General features: G+C 36.4%; 1 protein-coding gene across 1 annotated transcript; it reads left to right on the top strand.

The window, feature by feature from the left end:
• The first annotated feature begins 7,643 nt into the window (after window positions 1-7,643).
• On the top strand, window positions 7,644-8,648 carry LOC141499502 (galactoside alpha-(1,2)-fucosyltransferase 2-like). The gene has a single exon (XM_074202195.1). The coding sequence runs from the start codon at window positions 7,644-7,646 to the stop codon at window positions 8,646-8,648; it is 1,005 nt and encodes a 334-aa protein (XP_074058296.1).
• The last annotated feature ends 14,593 nt before the right edge of the window (window positions 8,649-23,241 follow it).

The following is a 23,241-nucleotide window of genomic DNA, read 5'->3' on the forward strand; positions in this document are numbered from 1 at the left end:
TAAATATTAAAATATGTTTGGCATTCTCTGCCTTGGGGAAGGGAGAGAGAAGAGGGGGAAGGACAAAACTGAGAAACTCAAAACTTTACCAAAATATGACTGGTGAAAACTATTTTTACATATAATTGGAAAAATAAATAAACAAATTCATTTTTTATAAAAAGGAATCATATGGAAGGAATCCACTTCCAGTCAAATAGGAAGGTCCATGGTCCTTAAGCAGATGTTAATGCTTCTTTTTCAATATCATTTCTACTGTTAAAATCATAACTGTAAAAAAATCATATCTGTTTCTATCATCAATGCTGAACTCTCAAGACCTATTAAAGAAAGATCTTGTCTTAGAAGTGTTCAACATTGTCAACAAGCTCTTTCTTTGATGTCTCTTGCATTGCTGAGGCTTATAGCACCACCTTGCTTCCCAGGATAATAGCAAAGTGGACTGAGGTGGAAATCTTATTACTCTTAAAGCTCGTGGGTTCAGGGGCCTAGGCTGTCTCCACTAGGGTCTGATGGGAACTAGAGGAAATGGCTATGATGATATTTTGCTTTGCCTAGCCTATGCTAAGTTCTGTCTGTCCCAAAGAGTGCCCAGTTACCTCAATTAGCTGGCTTACTTATGGTGTGAAGTGCAATTGTTTGTGGAGATGAGTGTCCCTTTCTCTATAGGAGATATTTCTTTGAGATCTGGAATGATCACAGGATCATTGAGATCATGCCATCACCAAAGCTTTTGTCTTTATCTGCCTAATGGTGGCAGTTTGGTCATCATTCTTGGTCCCTAGGAAAGTAAGCCCCTCTTAAAATTAATTTATCTCCTCAAAGATAGGTTCAAGGGCTGAACTAGAAGCAGTTCTGGTGGTTTGGAGAGTTGCTATTCATAAGGTTCAAAGACCTGGGTTATTTCGAAGCATCTGTAGCCCAGATAATAGAGCACTGAACCAGCAAGTCACAACCTCTGTTTGACTCAATTTCCTCAATGTCTTAATAAGGGTTGTTGTGAGATAATTGTACAAAGTGCTTACCTTCATTCTCTATATGTGGAAGTTATATAAATGCTTAATCACTTCCCCGATCTCCATTCAGTGTGAGGGGAGATGCTAGTCAAAGAGATGCTAGTTTCATTTGCCTGGGACATGTTTCTTTCAGTCTCTCCCTCAGGATACTTGCTACTTTCTGTCCATCTTCATAGACATAGAATAATTCTCTCCTTGGGAGCTATTGAGATTTATAGGAGAGAAGGAGTACAGAAAGAAAAGAAGGCCCAAGATAGAATATTTCAGGAAACATATGACTTAGTTCTAGCAAGTATAAAAAATGATTCATTAAGAAACAACAGAAAGAATGACTATGATAAAAATACTAAAAAGCATAGTAATAGATAGAACTTTCCTTAAAATGATAAGTAGTATCTATTTGTATTGAAGATGAGCTAGAAATCTTCCCAATAAGATCAGAAGTGAAAGAAGGATGCCGTATTCACTGTTCACTATTATTTAATATTGTTCTAGAAATACGAGCTATAGAAATAGGGCAAGAAAAATTAAAAGTATTAAATAATGACAGAACAAAATAATCAATCTTTTCAGATAGTAAGATTGTGTACTTAGAAAAACCTAGAGAATCACCAAAAAAACTAGATAAATAATTAAATTTAATAAACAAAGTCAAGCAGGAAGAGATAGGTAAAGAAATTACTTTTAAAGTAATTGCAGACTAAATAAAATACTTGGAAGTCTACCTGCTCAGAGAAACCCCCAAAACTATAGAAATATAAATATAAAACACTTTTCACAAAAATAAAGTCAAATCTAAAAATGTAGAGAAGTATTAGTCATTCATCAATAACATGACTTAATATAATAAATATTAAATTCTATCTAAATTAAATTATTTATTCAGTGCCATACCAATCATACTATTTTTATATTTTTTTTAGGTATTTACAAAGCAATGGGGTTAAGTGGCTTGCCCAAGGCCACACAGCTAGGTAATTATTAAGTGTCTGAGGCTGGATTTGAACTCAGGTACACCTGACTTAGGGGGCCGGTGTTCTACCCATTGCGCCACCTAGCTGCTGCTATACTAATCATATTATGAAAATTATTTTGTAGAGCTAGAAAAAATAATAACAAAACTCATCTGGAAGAAAAAAAGTAAGACTGTCATGGAAATCAATGAAAAATAAAAGTGAAGGAAAGCAGTTTATTAATAGTACCAGATCTCAAACTGTATTACAAAGCAATAATCATCAACATGATCTGGAACTAGCTAAGAATTAGAGTGATGGATCAGTGAAATAGATTATGAAATATATAATACACAGTAATAGCCAATCATAGTAATCTAGTGTTTGACAAGTCCAAAGATCCAAGATTTGATGCCTAGAAATCATTATTTAACAAAAATTGTTGGGAAAACTAGAAAGGAGTTTGACAGACCAACATCTCCTACCTCATCCAGAGATAAAGTCAAAACGAATACAGGATTTAGACATAAAGAGTCATATCATAAGCAGATTAAGGATTATAGAATATTTTATCTGCCAAATTTATGGCTAAAGGAAGAATGTATGACGAAACAAGAGATAAAGAACATTATAGGATATAAAATGCATAATTTTGATTATCAAATTAAATTTAAGGTTTTGCTCAAAGAAAATGCAGTGAAGATTAGAGGAAAACAGGACACTGAGAGGAAATTTTTAAAGCAAGTTTCTCTGATCAAAGTTTCATTCCTCAAATATATAGAGAACTGAGACAAATTTATAAGAATTCAAGTCATTCCCTAGTTGATAGTGGTCAAAGATGGTTCCCAGAAGAAATCAAAGCATTCTTCAGTCATATAAAAATGGTTTAAATCACTATTGATTAGACAAATGCAAATTTAAACAAATCTGAGATGCCACCACACACATATCACATTGACTAATATAACAGAAACAAAAAATGATGTGTTGGAGAGGATATGAAAAATAAGAAGACTAATATACTGTCACTGGAATTGCAAATTGATCCAAACACTCTTGAAAGCAATTTAGAGTTATGCACAAAGAGTTATAAAACCATGCTTACCCTTTGACCCAGCACTACCTGATCTTATCTTGCCCCAAATTCTCCATTCGGTGGAGTATTCAAGTCTCCCCCCAAATATGGAGTTCAACATGGTACTAAAGAAAAAGACTGGGGAGTTCCAGATTAAATATATAAGTAGTTTAATAATCAATATGGGATACTAACATGGGGTAATCTGGGATCAGCAACCAGATAATAATACGGAATTCCCCACAAAGTCCCTCCGAAACCTCATTGTAATTATAGAAATCAGACAAAGAAAGGAGGAGTTAAAGGGTATGTTAGTGTGAATTGGCTAACATTTTTGGATTACCTCAGCTCAGCACTGTCCCAGACACCTGGATGTGCTGTTTTGGCTGGAGTCCTTCACATTTGACACATTTGTACTGGGTTACTGCAGGCATGCCTTAAACAATATGTTTTCTTTTGGCTTACATTAATCTTGGTTTATATTAATCAAACCATTCATTGATAGGAGCTCCATATTATCATTATGCTTACAATGATAGAAAAGTTTTGCTAAGAAACCCACATTATTCATGACCTTTACTGCTACTGAATTTTGCTCAGAATTTCACATTATTCCTCGCTTAAGAAGTCCACATTAAAACTTTTATTAATAAGGATCCCACAGGTCTGTTTCCCAAAGAGAGCTTTAAAATGGAAAGGACTGTTTTCACATAAAAATATTATAACAGTCCTTATTATGGTGGCAAAGAATTAGAAAATGAGGGGATGTTCATCAGTTTAGGAATGGCTAAACAAGTTGTTGTAATGGAATGCTATTGTATTGTAAGAAATGATAATTAGAATGCTTTCAAAAAATTTTAGAATTACATGAACTGATGCAAAGTGAAATGAATAGAACCAGTTTTTTGCAGCAATACAATTATCAAAAAAAATTCCAAAGAACTTATGTTGAAAAATGCTATCCACCTCCAGAGAAGGTATCTATAAAGTCTGAATGTAAATGGAAGCATACTTTTTAAGACTTCCTTTATCTTTCTTGTTTGTTTTGTTTTCTTTTGATGTATGGTTTCTTTTGCAACATGGCTAATATAGAAATGTTTATATTGAGCGATTGGTTGATGGCCTTCTGTTATTTTAGAGGCCCAAATTGACTTTGCTGTATTAGAGTATTGCATGACTACATATGTATAATCCACATAAAATTCATTGTCTTCTCAATGAGGGGGGGTCAGAAGAGAAGGAGACAATTTGGAATCCAATATTTTTAAGCAATTGTTAAACATTTTGTTTGAATGTAATTGAACAAAAATTAAAATTAAATTTAAAAAAGTGAAGGTCTCCACAGTACATAAGCCAAAAGGATAAGAAAGAGAATGAAGCAAGAGGGAGAAAGAAAGAAAAACAAGACTGGCGGGGATGGAGAGAGGAAGGGAAAAATGAAGAACAGATAGACACATGAGAAAGAACAGTGTTACAAAAATACCGAGAGGCAGTGGTCAACTCTTGCAGGTAGCTGCTGAGGGGCAAAAAGCAATAATGACTAAGAAAAGACCATTGTATTCGACAATTAAATCACTGAGAGTCTTTGAAAAGAGTAATTTCAGTTCAGAGATAAGGTCAGAAGCTAGATTGCAGAGGGATGAGAGAGGAATGAGAAGGAAGGATATAAGATAAAGATATAAAACTGGAAAAGATGGATGGTTCAAGGGAGGAGATTTTGTTTATTAATTTGGTTGTTATTAAGGACAGGACTTTCCTAGGCACATTTGAGGGCAGTAGTACAGTAAGGAATGAAGCAATAGAGAGAGCAAGATAAAATATCAAAAATTAGAGAGAAGAGAAGATAACTACCAGAGGGGTGGGGGAAAAGAGGATGGTCCTTGGAAGATGGCATATCTAGAAAATGCCATCCATATCCGTAGAAGAAAATATGAAGTCTAAAGGCAGACTAAAGCATATTATTTTTCAATTTTTTAAAAAACTATTTTATACTTTATGTTTTTTCCCCTCTCATGCTTTTTTCCCCCTTTTCGTTCTGATTCTTCTTTAACAACATGACCAATATGGGAACATGTCTAACATTAATTATACATTATAATCTACATCAGATTATTCACTATCAAGAGGAGACAGAAGGGGAGGGAGAAAAATGTGGAACTTAAAACGTTACAGAAAAATGAATGTTGGAAACTATCTCTGCATCCTAATAGAAAAATAAATAAATAAAATTTAAAAAATAAAAATAAAAAAGGCAAAAAAAAGAAGAGGGGTATCAAGGATATAAAAAAGGAACTGGCTTTGATAAAGAGAAGGGCAGAAAAAAGGAGATAAAGAAAGATAAGATCAAATCATATCCAGAGTACTGTGTCCAATTCCCACATATTGATAAAACTCCTTTTAAGTAGGGATTGTTTCATTGACTGTCTTTGTATTTATAATGACTACCAACCGATTTTAGCTGTTTTCAAACACAGTATCTTGGAGAAATGGGCCGAACACTTCCAAACTGTTTTCAACAGACTATCATCAATCAGTGATGAAGCCATTAACCGGACACCTCTACTTGAAGTCAATCTCTCTCTAGTCAAACTTCCCACTGAAGAAGAGCTTTTGAATACCATTAGGTTCCTTTCCTGTGGCAAAGCTCCTGATGCTGATTCAATTCCAGCTGAGATTTAGAAGACAGGTTGATACAAAAGCTGACTGAAATTTTCTGAGTGTATGGCAATTCAAGGATGTCTCCACTGACCATCATTATAAAGGAAAAGGAGATAGATTAAGCTATAACAATTACAGAGGGGTATCAATCTTATTGTTGGCATTCCTGCTAGAGTTCTCCTTAATAGTTTGATGTTTCATCTTGAAGACAGTCATCTACCTGAGAGCCAATGTGCCTTCAGGAAGGGATCAAACAATGGTCAATATAGTATATGTTTCATGACAACTCCAGAGGAATGTCAGAAGCAAAACAATGTTTGTCAATTAATTTGACCATTCATTCACTCTTTGACACATGCAGGCTTGTGAAAAATTCTGGCAAAATGTGATTGACCAGAGAAGTTCATCAGTATTATATGTCAATTTTACGATTGGATGCTTACGTGGGTTCTGGATAATAGAGCATGGAGTGAAGCAAGGCTGTACATTTGCTCCTATCACTTTAGCATGATGTTTTCAGCAAAGTAATCACAATCTTTCAATCAGCATAAAAACAGAATCAGGATCAACTGCTGTTTTTCTTTCTCAAAGAAGACCATTACAACAGGGAGGTGATGCCATGACAAGCACAGGGGTTCTGTGCTAACTCACCAGTCTCACTTTCTCCTCCAGAGATCCAATGACCATATATGAATCAGGATGATTGGAAAAGAACCTGGATGCAAGGCAATCAGGGTTAAGTGGTTTGCCCACAGTCACACAGCTAGCAAATGGCAAATGTCTGAGACTGGATTCAAACTCCCATCCTCCGGCTCCAAAGTCAGTGCCCTATCCACTGTGCCACCTACCTGCCCTTAAGATCAGCAGCTATACTATTAGTTGACAAACCTGAAAAGGCTACAAGCCAAGACTAAAGTGAAAGGAGAGTTGGTGCAGGACTTTCTGCTAACACTTGTTTGTGCACTGGGTGGAGCATCTGAGGCTTGTATGGAACATGTATGGATTGATTCTCTGCTGCTTGTACTAATTTTAACCTAATAATTAACACTAACAAAGAAGAGGTTCTCTACCAGCCAGCACTACACCATCCAAACTTGGAACCATGGTTACAGCAAATGGAGAAAATTTGAATACTATGAACAAATTCACATATCTTGGTAGTATATTTTCCAGGGTTGTAAAAATAAATGAGCAGCTTGACACAATAACTGCCAGAGATACCTCAGTGTTTGGAAGACTTGGCAGAAAAATGTGAGAGAGGAGAGATATTAGATTGTCTACCAAACTGAAGTTCTACAGAATAACTGTGCTGATTTCATTGTTGTATTCCTGTTAAACCTAGTAGTGCCATGCCAGAATACCGAATTCTTCCATTTGAATTGTCTTAAAAAGAGGCTTAAGATCACTGAGTTTATTTCTCAAGCTGAAATGCCAAACATTCACACTGTTCTGCAGCTGAAACTCTGGTGGGCTGACAAGATTACTAAAAGACTATTTTACAGATGTCAGGTTGGATACATCAGTTCTAGAATATTAATAAAACTAATGATAGCTAGCATTTCTATAGCATTAAATATATACAGGGCCCTGTGCTCAGTGCTTTACAAATATCTCATTTGGTCCTCACAAGCACTCTAGGAGGGTAGATCCCACTATTATTTCTATTTTGCAAATAGGGACACTGTGGCAAACAGAGGTTAAGTGACTTGTCCAGGGACTCACAATTATTTAAGTATCAGGATTTGAACTCAGGTTTTCCTGACTTGTGACTCAATACTCTATTCACCACGCAGCCTAGGTCCCATGAATATAACTCATTACATGTAGCTCAGGGGATCCAAATATCTACTGTCTTCATTCACAGTTATCTAGATACCCAGCTCCCTCCAACTCCAAGTGACTCTACTAACCTTTTTTTCTTTTTCCTTCCTGCCTTCAGTCATGCTACGCTCATGGAGAGTCTTCTATATTCAAGTTGTCCACTTCTTCCTTTTCTTTTTTGTGATCACAACAATCAAACTTCAGCTTCGACTGTCAAAGATGTCCAAAGCATGGAAACAGCCACCAACCCTTGAGACTCCAGCCCCTATGACTTCTCAGCCTCATGGCATCTGGACTGTGAATTCTATAGGTCGACTAGGTAACCAGATGGGTGAGTATGCCACTCTCTTTGCCCTGGCCAAGCTCAATGGACATCAGGCCTACATCTCACCTGAGATGCATAATTACCTTGCTCCCATCTTCCGCATCACACTTCCTGTTCTCCCAACTGAAGTGGCCCAGCAAATACCTTGGCGGAACTACGCCCTACATGACTGGATGTCAGAAGAATATCGCCATATTGATGGTGACTATGTTCATCTCACTGGCTACCCCTGTTCCTGGACTTTCTACCACCACATTCGAGAAGAGATCCGTCGTGAATTCACCCTGCATGATCATATCCGAAAGGAGGCTCAGGCCTACCTATGGGGCATTCAGAAAAATGCAACAACCTTTGTGGGGGTCCATGTCCGCCGAGGTGACTATGTTCATGTCATGCCTCACATATGGAAGGGCGTGGTAGCAGACAAGAGCTACTTGGAACAAGCAATGAATTGGTTCAGAACTCGTTACAGTGATGCTCTCTTTGTGGTCACCAGCAATGAGATGGCATGGTGCCGGGACAACATTGACAACACAAAGGGAGATGTGATATTTGCAGGGGATGGGAAAGAGGGCTCTCCAGCGAAAGATTTTGCCCTGCTGACCCAGTGCAACCACACCATCATGACCATAGGCACCTTTGGCATCTGGGCTGCTTACCTGTCAGGTGGTCAGACAATCTATTTGGCCAACTACACCCTTCCAGACTCACCCTTCCTCAAAGTCTTCAAGCCTGAGGCTGCCTTCCTGCCTGAATGGGTAGGGATCCCAGCTGATCTTTCACCTCTGCTCAAGAACTGAACTTAGGTTTGTTTTTTTATGTCCTCACTCCAGACTCAGCTCAATATCCTGTGGGGCTTAGGGGATCACATAAAATCATTTCTCCTACCCTGTCCATCTATCCATATCTTGGAACAGAGGCCTTGACTTAATGACCAAGCTCATCCTAGCCTCTAAAAATCACTCAGGAATGGATCTAAACAATGGAGTTTGTTGTATAGAACCAAACCATGGCAGTTCTGAAGAAGACTTGGAAATTATCTGTGACGGGCAAGGAGATTATGCTTACTAATATGTCCCTAAAATCCACTAGAGATGGATATTCCTTAATGGGATGTTTACATATAAATCCTAGAATTTTTGGGAAAAGGACCAAGCTGACCTGGTTCAATGGCCCTTGGGGAGGTTTAAGTTTTATTACCTTCTTGTCTCATTTATCTTCTTTGTCTTTCTCATTTTCTTTCCCATCCTGGGTTCCCTATTCTTCACCAATCTCTAGGCACAGTGAACTCAGGACATCCTCCCTTTAGATCCTCTCTTTACTCTTCTTCCTAGTCTATCCAGCCAACTCCAGGTTGACATCCATCTGCTGGAGATGACCATGCCTGGGTTTCTGACTAGAACTCAAATGGAGATTGAATGTTCTAAATGGGAAAATAGGCCTTCCATAAAATATTCACTCTGGGCCTACAAAAAGTTTCACTGCAGAATTCTTAGAAAACAGTTTGAGAAGCCATGACCTTTTCACTGCATCACCAATATAGAACTGATAGAACACTTGTAGCCAGTAAGTTTAACCTCCTGCTTTTATTTATGAGAGAACTGAGGCATAAGCGATTTATCCGATGTCACAATTCTAGTAAGTGTCTAACTGTGCTACCCAGAAGTCATCACCCTGGGTCACACAACAAATCTTGAAGTATAGCATCTCAGAACCAGAATAAAGCTTAGAAAATCCTTCATTTTACAGAGAAAGAAGCAAAAGCCCAGAGAAAGGAAGAAATTTGTTCAAAGGTACACAGCATATCTAAATCACAAAATCTTAGATCCCAAATGGAGCTTAAAGGACTTAATTAAAAGTTAATTAAGTCTCAGACAAGGGAAAAATGCTCACATTCCGTGAAAAGCTTTTTGACTATTTTGAGGGATTTTGACAGTGAGGATATATCATATTAAAGGTAAGAAATTAAAACAACAAAAGACAAAGAGTCAGTCTGATGACAAAACATTTTCTTCCCCAGAAAACAGGCAGCTTCTTAGTTAATAAGAAGAAAAAGATCTCTAGAAAGTTCCAAGGTAGATCTGGGCCACATAGCATAGGTGGTAAGGAGCAGGCATTGAAGCAAACAGGAAAATCAGAATTGATCATTGTCAGGTCTCTTGGCTTCTTGGCTTCAATCCACTTCCCACTCTATTTCTGGCTTGAAATCTCTCTTTGGGGCTCTATCTGTAGAATTCACTATCTTCTAATGATTCTTTCTCTCTCTCATCTGTCTCCAGATTTGCTTTTGACTCTTTTTTGGTTTGTTTTGCTTTTATTTTTTGCAAGGCAATGGAATTAAGTGACTTGCCCAGGGTCACACAGCTAAGTAAGTATTATGTGTCTGAGATTAGATTTGAACTCAGGTCCCCCTTAGTCCAAGGTCAGTGCTCTATCCATTGTTCTACCTAACTGTCCTTTTCTTTAACTCTTTTTAAATTTTTTTTTAAATTTATGTAAGGCAATGGGGTTAAGTGACTTACCCAAGGTAACAAGCTAGGCAATTATTAAGTGTCTGAGGTCAGATTTGAATTCAGCTACTCCTGATTCCAGGGCCAGTGCTCTGTCCACTGTGCCACCAAGCTGCTCATCTTTAATTCTTAAGACCTGTACCTTTTTTTCATCTCTGAGAGCTAGGAGTCCTTTACTTTCTGCATCTCTGCTTTCTTTCCTATCTAGGTCTCTTGTTCTCCCACACTGTAACAATCTCAACTTTTATCTTCTTCCAAGAGAAGCATTTGGGTTACTTTTTATCTTCTCTATATGCTTACTGTGTGTCTTTATGGCTTCCTGGGACTCATTTGCATCTTCAGAATGCTCAACTACCAAAGAGATTGTCCTCAACCAAGATCTAACCACATCACTGTTGGTCAACTTCAGGCCAAACTAACTCCACACTGGACTTCATTTCCACCTTCTCACATTTCCAAACCTGGAACCAACCTGGGTCTTATCTTTCTAGGAGCCAAGACTTCACCTCATTCCAATACCATCTCCAGACCAGGCCACCACAAATGGACCCTCCTCTTCCTTCTCTTTCCAGTACCTCTTTATGTATAGTCTTCTCCCATTAGAAGGTTCTTTGAGAGCGAACACTGTCCTATTTTGGATTTATATCTGGAGTACAGGATCTGGAACATAGTAAGTGATTATTGAAGATTTTAACTACTGTCAATTATACCTACCTACACATTAATAGATAGCAGTTATACAACATTTTTAAGGTTTGCAAAATGCTTAAAAAAATGATCTCATGTTATAGGTAGCTGTTTTTGTTCCCATTTTACAGATGAGATAACTGAGACAGACAGAGACTAGGTGACTTGACCAGGCTTACAAATCTACTAAGTATTAAAGCTGGATTTGAACTTGACATCTTCCTAACAACTAGTAAGTGTCAAGTGTCTCAGGTCACATTTGAACTCAGATACTTCTACTTCCAAGGCCAGTGCTCTATATACTGTACCACCTAACTACCCCTCTTCCTGCCATTCTAATCTGTAAAATTAATTATTTCTGGAGGAAACAGATCACTTCACCAACTCTACAAAACTACTACATTAGCCTATTTGTTATTTCTGAAATGCAATACTCTTTGAATCTCCATGCCTTTTCACTGAATATTCTCCATGCCAGTTATCATCTCCTCTGTACTTCCAACTTTCAATTTTATTACTTTCTTTTAAATTCAGGTAAATTTCACATTTTGTAGAAGTTCTATCTCAGTTCCTATCTGCTACTAGTTTTTTTCTTGTCAAGATTACCTTCCATTTTCATTCTCTACATAGATAGATGTAAAATGTAGAGGTAAATGAATGAGGATTTTTCTATGCTAAGTCACCAGCCTTACTTTCTTCTCTGGAATCGTCTGGGTCCAAAGGCCAGATATGAATCAGGATGATGGGACATAGCCCTGGATTCAAGGCAATCAGAGTTAAGTGACTTGTTCAAGGTCACACAGTTGATAATTGTCTGAGAGCAGATTTGAACTCAGAACTTTCTGACTTTAGGGCCAGTATTCTACACATTGTGCCGTCTAGTTGTAGAGATTGGACAGATGGAAGAAGGAAGGACGGAAGGAAGGAAGGAAGGAAGGAAGGAAGGAAGGAAGGAAGGAAGGAAGGAAGGACAGGATAGGATAGGATAGGATAGGATATACCTATTTATTTATATATTTTCTCCCAATAGATTCTGAGCTTCAAGGTAAGGTCAACTTTTACCTTTTATCCCCAACACTTAGCGTACTATCTGACACACAATAAGCACTTAATAAATGCTTTTTGAATGGTTAAAAATAGTTTTGTTTTTCTCATATACCCTTGTTACTTTGAGCAACAAGAAGCTATGAAGCCTATACATAAATTTGTAGAAGCTTCACTACCATTAAACTGTGGTTGGGAATATAAGAGCCAAAAGACATATTGACCTGGACTTAGTCTGATGAAGCTCAGAATTCAGAGGTCCCTGAGAACAGGTGCTACTTTTTTTTTGACTTTATATCCTCTAAGTTTAACATGTGTAATTGCAAGACTTATTATGGATACTTAATAAATGTTTGTTGAATTGATTTGAATTTGACTTTTCTGTCTCCCTTGTTCTTTGTTTCTCTAACTTTGAGGTTCTAGTGTGCTCTATAAAAACACAAGGAATATCACTTATCAGAAGTTCCAGTCAATTAACCAGATATTCAGTACCCCAAAGCAGAAATTCCAGAGGCACTAGTAGAAAGTGGTAGTAAAATCTGGAAACAAACTCCACTGACATTTAGGGGTTCAGGTCTCCCATCCCAACTTTATGTCTCTAACTAAAAAATAAGATGATTTTAGAATCTAGAGTCAGAAATCTCTCTTGAGGCCTTGGAGAAGAACAACTACAGATTGACTAACCCACTTCAAGGACTTCAGGGAGAAATAGTTCTCTCCTACATGGGAAGAAGATGGATGATATGAAGTAGTACAAGGAATTTCATAATCCAGTCCATCTAGCAAGGAAAAAGGCACCTGGATCACCAACTCAGGAATAGAGCTATTCATTCCATCGTTCCTGATTTTTCCATAAAGAGGCCATGAAGAAGAAAAAATTTTGGACTAGTCTGGAGATAAGATGCTTACAAGAAAACACAAAGGCAGGAGTCCTACCAAATTCCTTTTGTGGTACAAACATGGTTCTGATACCTAAACCAGTTAGAGCCAAAACAGAAAAAGAAAGTTATAGACCAATTTCCTTAATGAATATTAATATAAAGATTTTAAATAAAATACTAGTAAGGAGACTATAGCAATATATCACAAGGATCATATATTATGACCAGATGTGATTTAAACTAGGCATGCAGGGCTGTTTCAGGATTAAGAAAACTATTAGCATAATTGGCCACATCAATAACAAAACCAAAAGAAATTGTATGATTATCTCAACAGATGCAGAAAAAGTTTTTGATACAACACCCACTCAAATTAACAACAGAAGGGAATATCTTTTGAAGAAATGGAACTTTCCTTAAAAGGAAATTCAACTGTGGTTTATATTGGTTCTTATATACCCAACCACAGTTTAAAAGTTCATATCAAACCACCAGAAAGCATTATTGGTAATAGGGATAAGTTACAAGTTTCCTAATGAAATTGGGGTAAACAAGGATGTACATTATTCACTGTTATTATTTGATATTGTAGTAGAAATGATAGCTATAACAATAAAAGAAGAAAAAGAAAATGAAGGAATTAGAATAGGCAATGAGAAAAAAATCATCAGTTTTTGTAGATGTGATGATATACTTTGAGAATCCTAGAGAATCAACTAAAAACTATTTGAAATAATTTACAACTTTAGCAAAGGGGCAGGATATAAAAGAAAGACATAAATAATCAGCATTTCTATATATTACCAATAAAGTCCAGTAGTAAGAGATAGAAACAGAAATTCCACATAAAATAAGTTTAGTAAATATAGTATACTTGGGAGTTAACCTGCCAAGGTAAACTGGAGCTATGTGAAAACAATTACAAAACACTTTTCACACAAATAAAGTCATGTCTTAACAACTGGAGAAATGATAATTGCTCATGACTAGGCTGAGCCAATCTAATAAAAATAACAATTCTATCTAAGTTAATTTATTTATTCAGTGCTATACCAATCACACTACTAAAAGTATTTTATAGAGTTAGGAAAAAATAATAACAAAATTCATCTAGAGGAACAAAAGATCAAGCATACCAAGAGATATAATGGAAAAAAATGCAATGGAAGGTGGTCTAGCCATACTGGATCTCAAGCTTTTTCATAAAATGGAATCATCAAAATTATCTGATGTCGGCTAAGAGATAGAGTGGTGGATCAGTGCAATAGATTAGGTACACAAGACAGTAGTAAATGATTACAGGAACCCATTGATAAATTCAAAGATTCCATCTTCTGGAATAAGAATTCACTATTTGAAAAAAACTGGGGGTTGGAGCTCCTGACGACGCTGCCGCCACCGCCGCCACCGCCTCGGCTCCCCGGCTGTGCCCCAGCATGTTATGTTACCTAGAGAACTTTCCAAACAAGTACCAAAAACCCATCTGATGTCTGAAGAGGAATGGAGACTTGGTGTTCAGCAGAGTCTTGGTTGGGCTCATTATATGATTCATGAACCAGAACCACATATTCTGCTCTTTAGAAGACCTCTTCCAAAAGAACAACAAAAATGAAGTTTATTTGGGTTCTTCACTTAAATTTTTTTCCAAACTATGTATATGTGTATATATGGTAGTATTCAGTGAATACTTGAAAGAAATGTACAAATCATTCATCCATACCTGTGCATGAGCTGTATTCTTCACAGCAACAGAGCTCAGTTAAATGCCCCTTCAAGTAGGCTGCTTTACAATGTTTAAGATACAATTTTTCTCTAGTGAATTTTCCCTTTAATATAAGTGCCTATTTGACTTCTCCTTGGATTACATTTGTTTAATAAAGTTCATATGTTACATGTATGTCTGAGTACTTGGTAATTGGGGTAGGTGTTTATGTTCAAATTTTCCACTGTTAATTTATGAATATAATGTACAGTTTTTTCTGATTGTTTTAGAAAATATAATCCAAGGAAATAAACTTTTCAAAAACTGTAGAAGAAAAAAAAAAGAAAAAACTGGGAAAAGATTTCGCAGAAAAGTAGGTTAGACCACTGTCTTTGGGATTACAATGAATGGACTTCCACCTTTTTTAGGCTGGCCTCTGTGAGGTATCCAACAAGAAAGGGGGCATACAAGGTTGAATGACTCCCCTGTTGACACTCAGCCCAGGAAGGGAGGTTGTACTCTCTTTGCTGTCTTCTCCCAAATTCTCTAAACTTGGGTTAAGGTATCATCAAGATTAGTAAGTCTTCCTTCACGTTCTAAATTAATTTTCTTTAAGAAGAGTCTATGATTGGGCCAAATGTGTATTGACCTGTCTAAATTTATAAGTTCCAGAGCACTCAAAATCTGCTGTAAATAAATTAGATGGCCATAACTTTAACTTGCTATACACAGTTTACTGGTTTTTCCCTCTCCATTTTCTTTACTTTCATTTCGTTATGACCAGGGAGATTAAGAAGTGGAAATGCTAGTGTCCAGTGATTTAGCTAAATTGACAACTTCATATTGGCAGGTTTAATATAGTGTTTTTGCCTTTAAATTGTTTTATCAAGGAGTGATTAAATCATTCTTGTCATTAGTAGAGAAATCTCTTAAACTGATTAAGGGTGAATCTTCAGTGGCTCACAGTGAGCAAAGAATCCATCAAGAGAATCCTATGATCAGTCCCTGGAGAGGTAGAGATTGGATGAGTGATTTACCACTGGGTGCTCTGACACCACCTTGAGGATGTCATAATTCTAGGCTAGCTTTAAGGGAGGGATTTCTTACCTCAAACATAAACTGTCAAGGTGTGTGACCACCTTAGAAACAATCCCAACCTCTTTTGACCTGAGAAGAGATGAGGAAAGGAAAAAGGCTCTCTGTTATTTAGTGAATAAATCACTTCTATTTGCATAGGAGAATGAGAGCTAAATTTTCAGCAAGCTTTATTTTTTTTAATTTTATTTATTTAAGGCATTTGGGTTAATTGACTTGCTCAAGGTCATATACGTAGGTAACTGTTAAGTGTCTGAGTCTGGATTTGAACTAAGATCCTCCTGACTCCAGGGCTGGTGCTCTATTCACTGCACAACCCAGCTACCCTTTCAGGAAATTCTAAAAGTGAGTAGGTATAAATTTTATTAAATATTCCCTGATAATGTACCTTTGGGTTCTATTTGACTGGTCTTAGGACTTTAGAAGTTAAACCCAGAAATTAAAGGAATGGGAAATGTTGGATAATTTGTCAAAAACAAATCTCTGAATATTACAGTGTAAGCTGTAGGAACAGAACTTCCATATAGTTGAAGTCAGGCAAACAGAAGATTGGCTTCCTCAATTCATAATCTGAAGAATGGGTCATCTCTAGCATCTTAAGTGGGGAATTTCTAAGATATAAATTAAAATGTGAGACTAAAACCAAAAAAAATCCTAAAATAATTAAAAGGTGAGAAGTCAGTTCAATTCTCTCAGGGGAATTTCCTCTGAGGAGTGCTTGGGAATGCTCCAGAAAGATGGAGTCAGGTATAAGAGGATAAATGTATCTTATAGGATCCCCATTAATCATCTGGTTGTTTTTATCCTTTGAAATGAAGATCAAAATAACATCACTATGTTTGAGACAAATTACAGTACGTCAAACTGTGGCTGATCAGACCAGTAAGAGATCAAAATGTTCGACCACAGGTTGGGCACAAATAGTCCAGAGGAACACCTGGGGTGCTTACTTTAAACTTTAGTATGTCTAGGAATGAGTAAAAAAACAACTATCAATTGGTTAATACTAAAAAGAATTGTCTTATTGGTCATGAAATGTATTCAGGAGAGATTCAGTGAAATAGGAATTCAGAAAAGTACAAAAATAGGAATTCAGGAAAGCACTAAAATAAGAAAACCTAGGGAATAGTAAAGGTGAATTAAGAATAAAACTCTTGTAAGTTTAGTTAATTTCACTACTCAGAATGTTGAAAGGAAATGTATTTGCTAATATATGAGTAAAATAACAGTGATCTAATCCTAATAAGTATAATTAGTAATTAGTGAAATTTTGCTGTTTGAGAAAGATTCTCCTGGTATTTTAATTTGCTATTATTCCAAGTCTTGGATACAGATATATGTGTGTGATCCTTTTAAGGATGCTGGTTCAACATTAAAGGGAAATGCCAGGTTTCTTCCAGCCAAGATGGTGGAGAGAAGACAGGCCCTGTGTTAAGGTCTCTTGATCTTCCCTCATTTATAATATGAAAAAACCTCTTAACAGAAATCCAATCAACAAAACCAAGAAAGAGAAGCTAGGAGAAGAACACCTACCTCAAGGTCTGTCTTTAGGGATCATAGGTGAGTCAGGTGCAGAGAGCAGAAACATTGCCATGAGGACAGGATGGGGTGAGAGCCTGAGAGCAGGACTAGCCTGGGATCAGCAGTGGAGGCATTCACTGTGGGAGCCATGGTGGAGAATCAACTAGAGAGGGGAGGCTTGGCTCTAGGACTGATGGTTTGGGGCTTAGTAAGGGCTGGAGGACAAATTCCAGCCTCTAGCACCCCCTACTGCCTGGCCCACTTGGAGTTACTAAACCCAGAGAGTTGGGATATCTAGGGATCTCAACACCAAACATCTGTGAACCAGCCCCTCCCCAACACAAGATCTTAGGAAAATGAAGAAAGGACTGTGAAAAGGTGTCCACAAAAAATATCTAGAACATAAAGACTCTAATTCAGAGAGATCTTGAACTTCTGAGGAGAATATGATTTTATCTCTGGCACAGAAAGAATTCCTTGAAGAAATCAAGAAGGAGTTTAAAAACGAACTGAAAAAATTGGGAAAAGAAACCCAAGAGAAGATTAACATCTTGCAACAAGAAAACAAATCTTTGGAAAATACAATTGGACTAATGCAAAAAGAAAATAATTCTCTCAAGACCCCAATTGGTCAAATGGAAAACTCTTACAGAAATAGAATTGACCAATTGGAAAAGGAGTTGCAAAAGGTAAATGAAGAAAATTCTTCTCTAAAAAAAAGAATGGAGTCTGTGGAAACCAATGACTTCATGAGATAACAAGAATCTGTTAAACAAAACCAAAAAATTGAAAAAATAGAAGAAAATGTAAAATACCCCATCAGCAAAAGCACTGACCTCTAGAATAGATTGTGGAGAGATAACCTAAGAATTATTGGTCTTACTGAAAACACTGAAGAGAAAAAAAATCTGGACTCAATATTACAGGATTCAGTGATAGAAAACTGCCCTGATATGGAATCAGAGGGCAAAATAGATATTGAAAGAATACATTGATCCCCCTCCAGAAAGGGATCCCAAAATGAAAATACCAAGGAATATTGTGGCCAAATTCCAGTCCTATTAGATAAAAGAGAAAATCCTGCAAGCAGCCAGAAAGAAACAATCTAGATACCAATGAGCCATAGTAAGGAATACAGAGGACCTGGATTCATAAATATTAAGGAATGAAAGGGCCTGGAATGCGATATTCCAAAAAGCAAGGAAGCTTGGAATGCAACCAAGAATTCATTATCTGGTAAAACTGAGCCTTCTCTTCCAGGACAAAAGATGGACATTTAATGAAATAGGAGACTTCCAGTTTTTCCTGATGAAAAGACCAGAGCTTAATAGAAAATTTGAACTTCAAACAGGAGACTCAAGAGCAAATGAGAAGGTAAAAAAAGGGGGGGAGGTAAAAAAAGAAAAAAACTGCTATTCAATAAGATGAAACTGGCTATATCCCTACCTGGGAAAAGATGTTAATAACTCTCAATAATTGTATTTCTATTAGAGAGAATATATTTAGCCAGAAATGATGGACACTCATGACCATTCTGTGACTCAGATAGAATGGCTTAAAAACAATATCTCCTCAAAAAGGGGGACAGTAAAGAGATGGGAGATGGAGGAGATTAAATAGGTAAATCTCATTACATTAAGAGGTACAAAGGATTTATGGCAATAGAGTTAAGTTAAGAAGCTTATCTTACTTTTACAGTGTTAAAAGGGGAAAAGGGGAGGGGGAGCAAAGGGGGAACCAACAGAGGGAAGGGAAGGAAGAAGGGGCAAAGGGAAAGGGGGAAAAGGAGAGGGGGGTTGGATATAGGAGGGAAAACACACTAAAGCTGGTGGTATTCAGAAACAAAATACTGGGAAATATGGATAAAGGGGGAAAAGGGGAAAAACAAACAAAGGGAAGATAACACGAAGGGCAAAAAAAGTAATTATAACTTTGAATGTGAATGGGATGAACTCTCCCTTTAAATGTAAGCAAATAGCAGAATGAATTAAAAACCAGAATCCTACAATATTCTACTTACAAGAAACTCATTTGAAGTAGAGAGATACATATAGAGTAAAGGTAAAAGGTTGGAGCAATATATGTTTTACTTCAGCTGAAGTGAAAAAAACGGGGGTAGCAATCCTTAGACAAAGTAGCTGCAAAAATAGATATCATTAAAAGAGATAAGGAAGGAAGCTATAACCTCCTAAAAAGGCACCATAGACAATAAAGTAATTTCAATAATAAATATGTATGCAACCAATGATATAGCATCCAAATTCTTAGAGGAGAAGTTGAAGGAGTTACAGGAAGAATAGACAGCAAAACTCTACTAGTGGGAGACCTCAACCTCCCACTCTTAGATTTAGGTAAATCTAACCATAAAATAAACAAGAATCAAGTTAAGGAGGTAAATAGATTGATAGAAACCTTAGATATGATGGACTTATGGAGGAAATTGAATGGGAATAGAAAGGCATATTCTTTTTTTCCTGCAGTACATGACCCTTACACATAATTGACCATGTACTAGGGCATAAAAAACCTAATAATCAATTGCAGAAAGGCAAAAATAGTGAATACATCTTTCTCAGATCATAATGCAATAAAAATCACATGCAATATTAGCCCAGGGAGATATAGACCCAAAACTAATTGGAAATAACTTCATTTTAAAAAATGACTGGGGGCGGCTAGGTGGCATAGTGGATAAAGCACCGGCCCTGGAGTCAGGAGTACCTGGGTTCAAATCCAGTCTCAGACACTTAATAATTACCTAGCCACGTGACCTTGGGCAAGCCACTTAACCCTGTTTGCCTTGCAAAAAAAATGAGTGGATCAAACAACAAATTATAGAAAGAATTATTTTATCCTAGATAATGACAATAATGAAACAACATACGAAAAACTATGGGATACACTCAAGGTGGCTGTCAGGGGATATATTATATCTTTAAATGCTTATATGAATAAATTAGAGAAAGAGGAGATCAATGAATTAAATATGTAACTAAAAAAATTAGAGAAAGAACAAATTAACCCCTCAATTAAATACCAAATTAGAAATTCTAAATATTAAAGGAGAAATTAATAAAATCAAAAGCAAGAAAACTATTGAACTAATAAATAAAACCAAGGTCTGATTTTATGAAAAAACCAATAAAATTGATAAACCTCTGGTCAATTTGATTAAAAGAAGAAAGAAGAAAACCAAATTGCTAATATCATAAATGAAAAAGGTGATCTCACCACCAATGAGGAGGAAATTAAAGTAATAATTTGGAATTATTTTGCCCAACTCTATGCCAATAAATTTGATAATCTAAGTGAAATGGATGAATACTTACAAAATTCTGTTGCCCAGGTTAAATGAAGAGGAAATTAATACCTAAATAACCCTATCTCAGAAAAAGAAATTCAACAACCCATTGTTGAACTCCCTAAGAAAAAAATCTCCAGGGCCAATTGGATTCACAAGTGAATTCTATCAAACATTTAAGGAACAACTAGTTCCAATTCTCTATAAAGTCTTTGGAAAAAAAGGTGAGGATGGAACTCTACCTAACTTTCTATTACACCAATATGGTGCTGATACCTAAACCAGGAAGAGTTCAGAGAAATAAAATTATATTACTATCTCTGAATATAGATGCAAAAATCTAAATAAAGACTTAGCAAAACGACTCCAACAAGTTATCACTAGGATAATGCATTATGCCAAGTAGGATTTATCCCAGGAATGCAGAGTTGGTTCAATATTAGGAAAACTGTCAGCATAAATAATTATATCAATAATAAACCTATCAGAAATCATATGATTATATCAATCGATGCTGAAAAAGCTTTTGACAAAATACAGCACCCATTCCTACTAAAAACACTAGAGAGCATAGGAATAAATGGACTGTTCCTCAGAATAATAAGCATTATCTATCTGAAACCATCAACAAGCTTTATATTCAATGGGGAGAGGCTAGAGGCATACCCTATAAGATTAGGGGTGAAACAAGGGTGCCCATTATTACCACTACCTAGCTTCACTAGGAGGGATGGGAATTCAGGGAAGCCTGGAGGGATTTGCATGAACTGATGCTGAGTGAGATGAGCAGAACCAGAAAAAATACTGTAGACCCTAACAACAACATGGGGGCGATGATCAACCTTGATGGACTCATTCCTTTCATCAGTGCAGCAATCAGGGACAATTTTGGGCTGTCTGCAATGGAGAATACCATCTGTATCCAGATAAGAACCGTGGAGTTTGAACTTAGTCCAACGACTATTTTTCTTTAATTTAGAAAAATAACTGACATCTTATTGTCTGATCTTGTTATCTCTTATACTTTATGTTTCTTCTTTTAGGATATGATTTCTCTCTCATCACACTCAATTTGTATCAATGTACAACATGGAAACAATGTAAAGACTGACAAATTGGTTTCTGTGGGGGGGTGGGGGGGAAGTAATATTAGGGGAAAAATTGTAAAATTCACAATAAATAAAATCTTTAATAAAGAAAGCAAACAACAAAAAAGAAATGTTAGCTTCAGCAATTAGAGAAGAAAAAGAAACTGATGGAATTAGAATAGGGAAGAAAGAGACAAAAGTCTCATTCTTTGCAGGTGGCATGATGGTATAATTAGAGAATCTCAAAAAAATCATTTAAAAAACTACTAGAATTAATTAGCAACTTTAGCAAGGTCAGAGGATATAAAATAAACTCTCATAAATCCTCAACATTTCTTTATATGACTAGCAAGATGCAGCAGAAAGAGCTAGAAAGAGAAATCCCATTCAAAGGTACTTCAGACAATATAACATACCTGGGAGTCTATTTGCCAAGACAGACTCAGAAACTTTTTGAAAACAATTATAAAAAACTTCTCATGCAAATTAAATCAGATTTAAATAACTGGGAAAATGTCAATTGCTCATGGATAGGGAGAGCTAATATAATAAAAATAACAATTCTACCAAAACTAAACTATCTGTTTAGTGCCCTACCAATCAAAATTCCAAAAAATTACTTTAACGAGGTAGAAAAAATTGTAAGTAAATTCATATGGAGAAATAAAAAGTCAATAATTGCCAGGAGCTTAATGAAAAAAAGTGCAAAAGAAGGTGGCTTAGCCCTACCCGATCTAAAATTATACTATAAAGCATCAGTTATCAAAACTGTTTGGTATTGGCTAAGAAATAGAGTGGTGGACCAGTGGAATAGACTAGGTGTAAAAGCAGGAGATGATTATAGTTATCTGCTGTTTGATAAACCCAAAGAGTCTGGCCATTGGGATAAAAACTCCCTCTTTTATAAAAACTGCTGGGATAATTGGAAGTTAGTATGGAAGAAACTTAGATTAGACCAACACCTCACACCCTTTACCAAGATAAGATACAAATGGTTACAGGACATAGACATAAAAAACAATACTATAAGCAAATTAGAAGATCAAGGACTAGTCTACCTGTCAGATCTATGGGAAGGGGAACAGTTTATGACGAAGGAAGAGTTGGAGAAAATCACCAAAAACCAATTAGATGATTTCGATTACATTAAATTAAAAACCAATGTAACCAAGATAAAAAAAATGTAGTAATTTGGGAAACAATCTTTACAACTAATGATTCTGACAAAGGACTCATTTCTAAAATATACAGAGAACTGAGTCATATTTTTAAAATTAAAAGCCATTCCCCAATTGACAAATGGTCAAAGGATATGCAAAGGCAATTTACAAATGAGGAGAGCAAAGTAATCCATAGCCATATGAAAAATGCTCTAAATCATTAATTATTAGAGAAATGAAAATTAAAGCTTCTCTGAGGGACCACCTCACACCTCTCAGATTGGCCAGTATGACCAGAAGGATAATGATCATTGTTGGAAGGGATGTGGGAAATCTAGGACGCTATTATACTGTTGGTGGAGCCGTGAACTCATCCAACCCTTCTGGAGAGCTAGCTGTTTGGA

Source organism: Macrotis lagotis, chromosome X (assembly GCF_037893015.1).
Source record: "Macrotis lagotis isolate mMagLag1 chromosome X, bilby.v1.9.chrom.fasta, whole genome shotgun sequence".
Taxonomy (NCBI): Eukaryota; Metazoa; Chordata; class Mammalia; order Peramelemorphia; family Peramelidae; genus Macrotis; species Macrotis lagotis.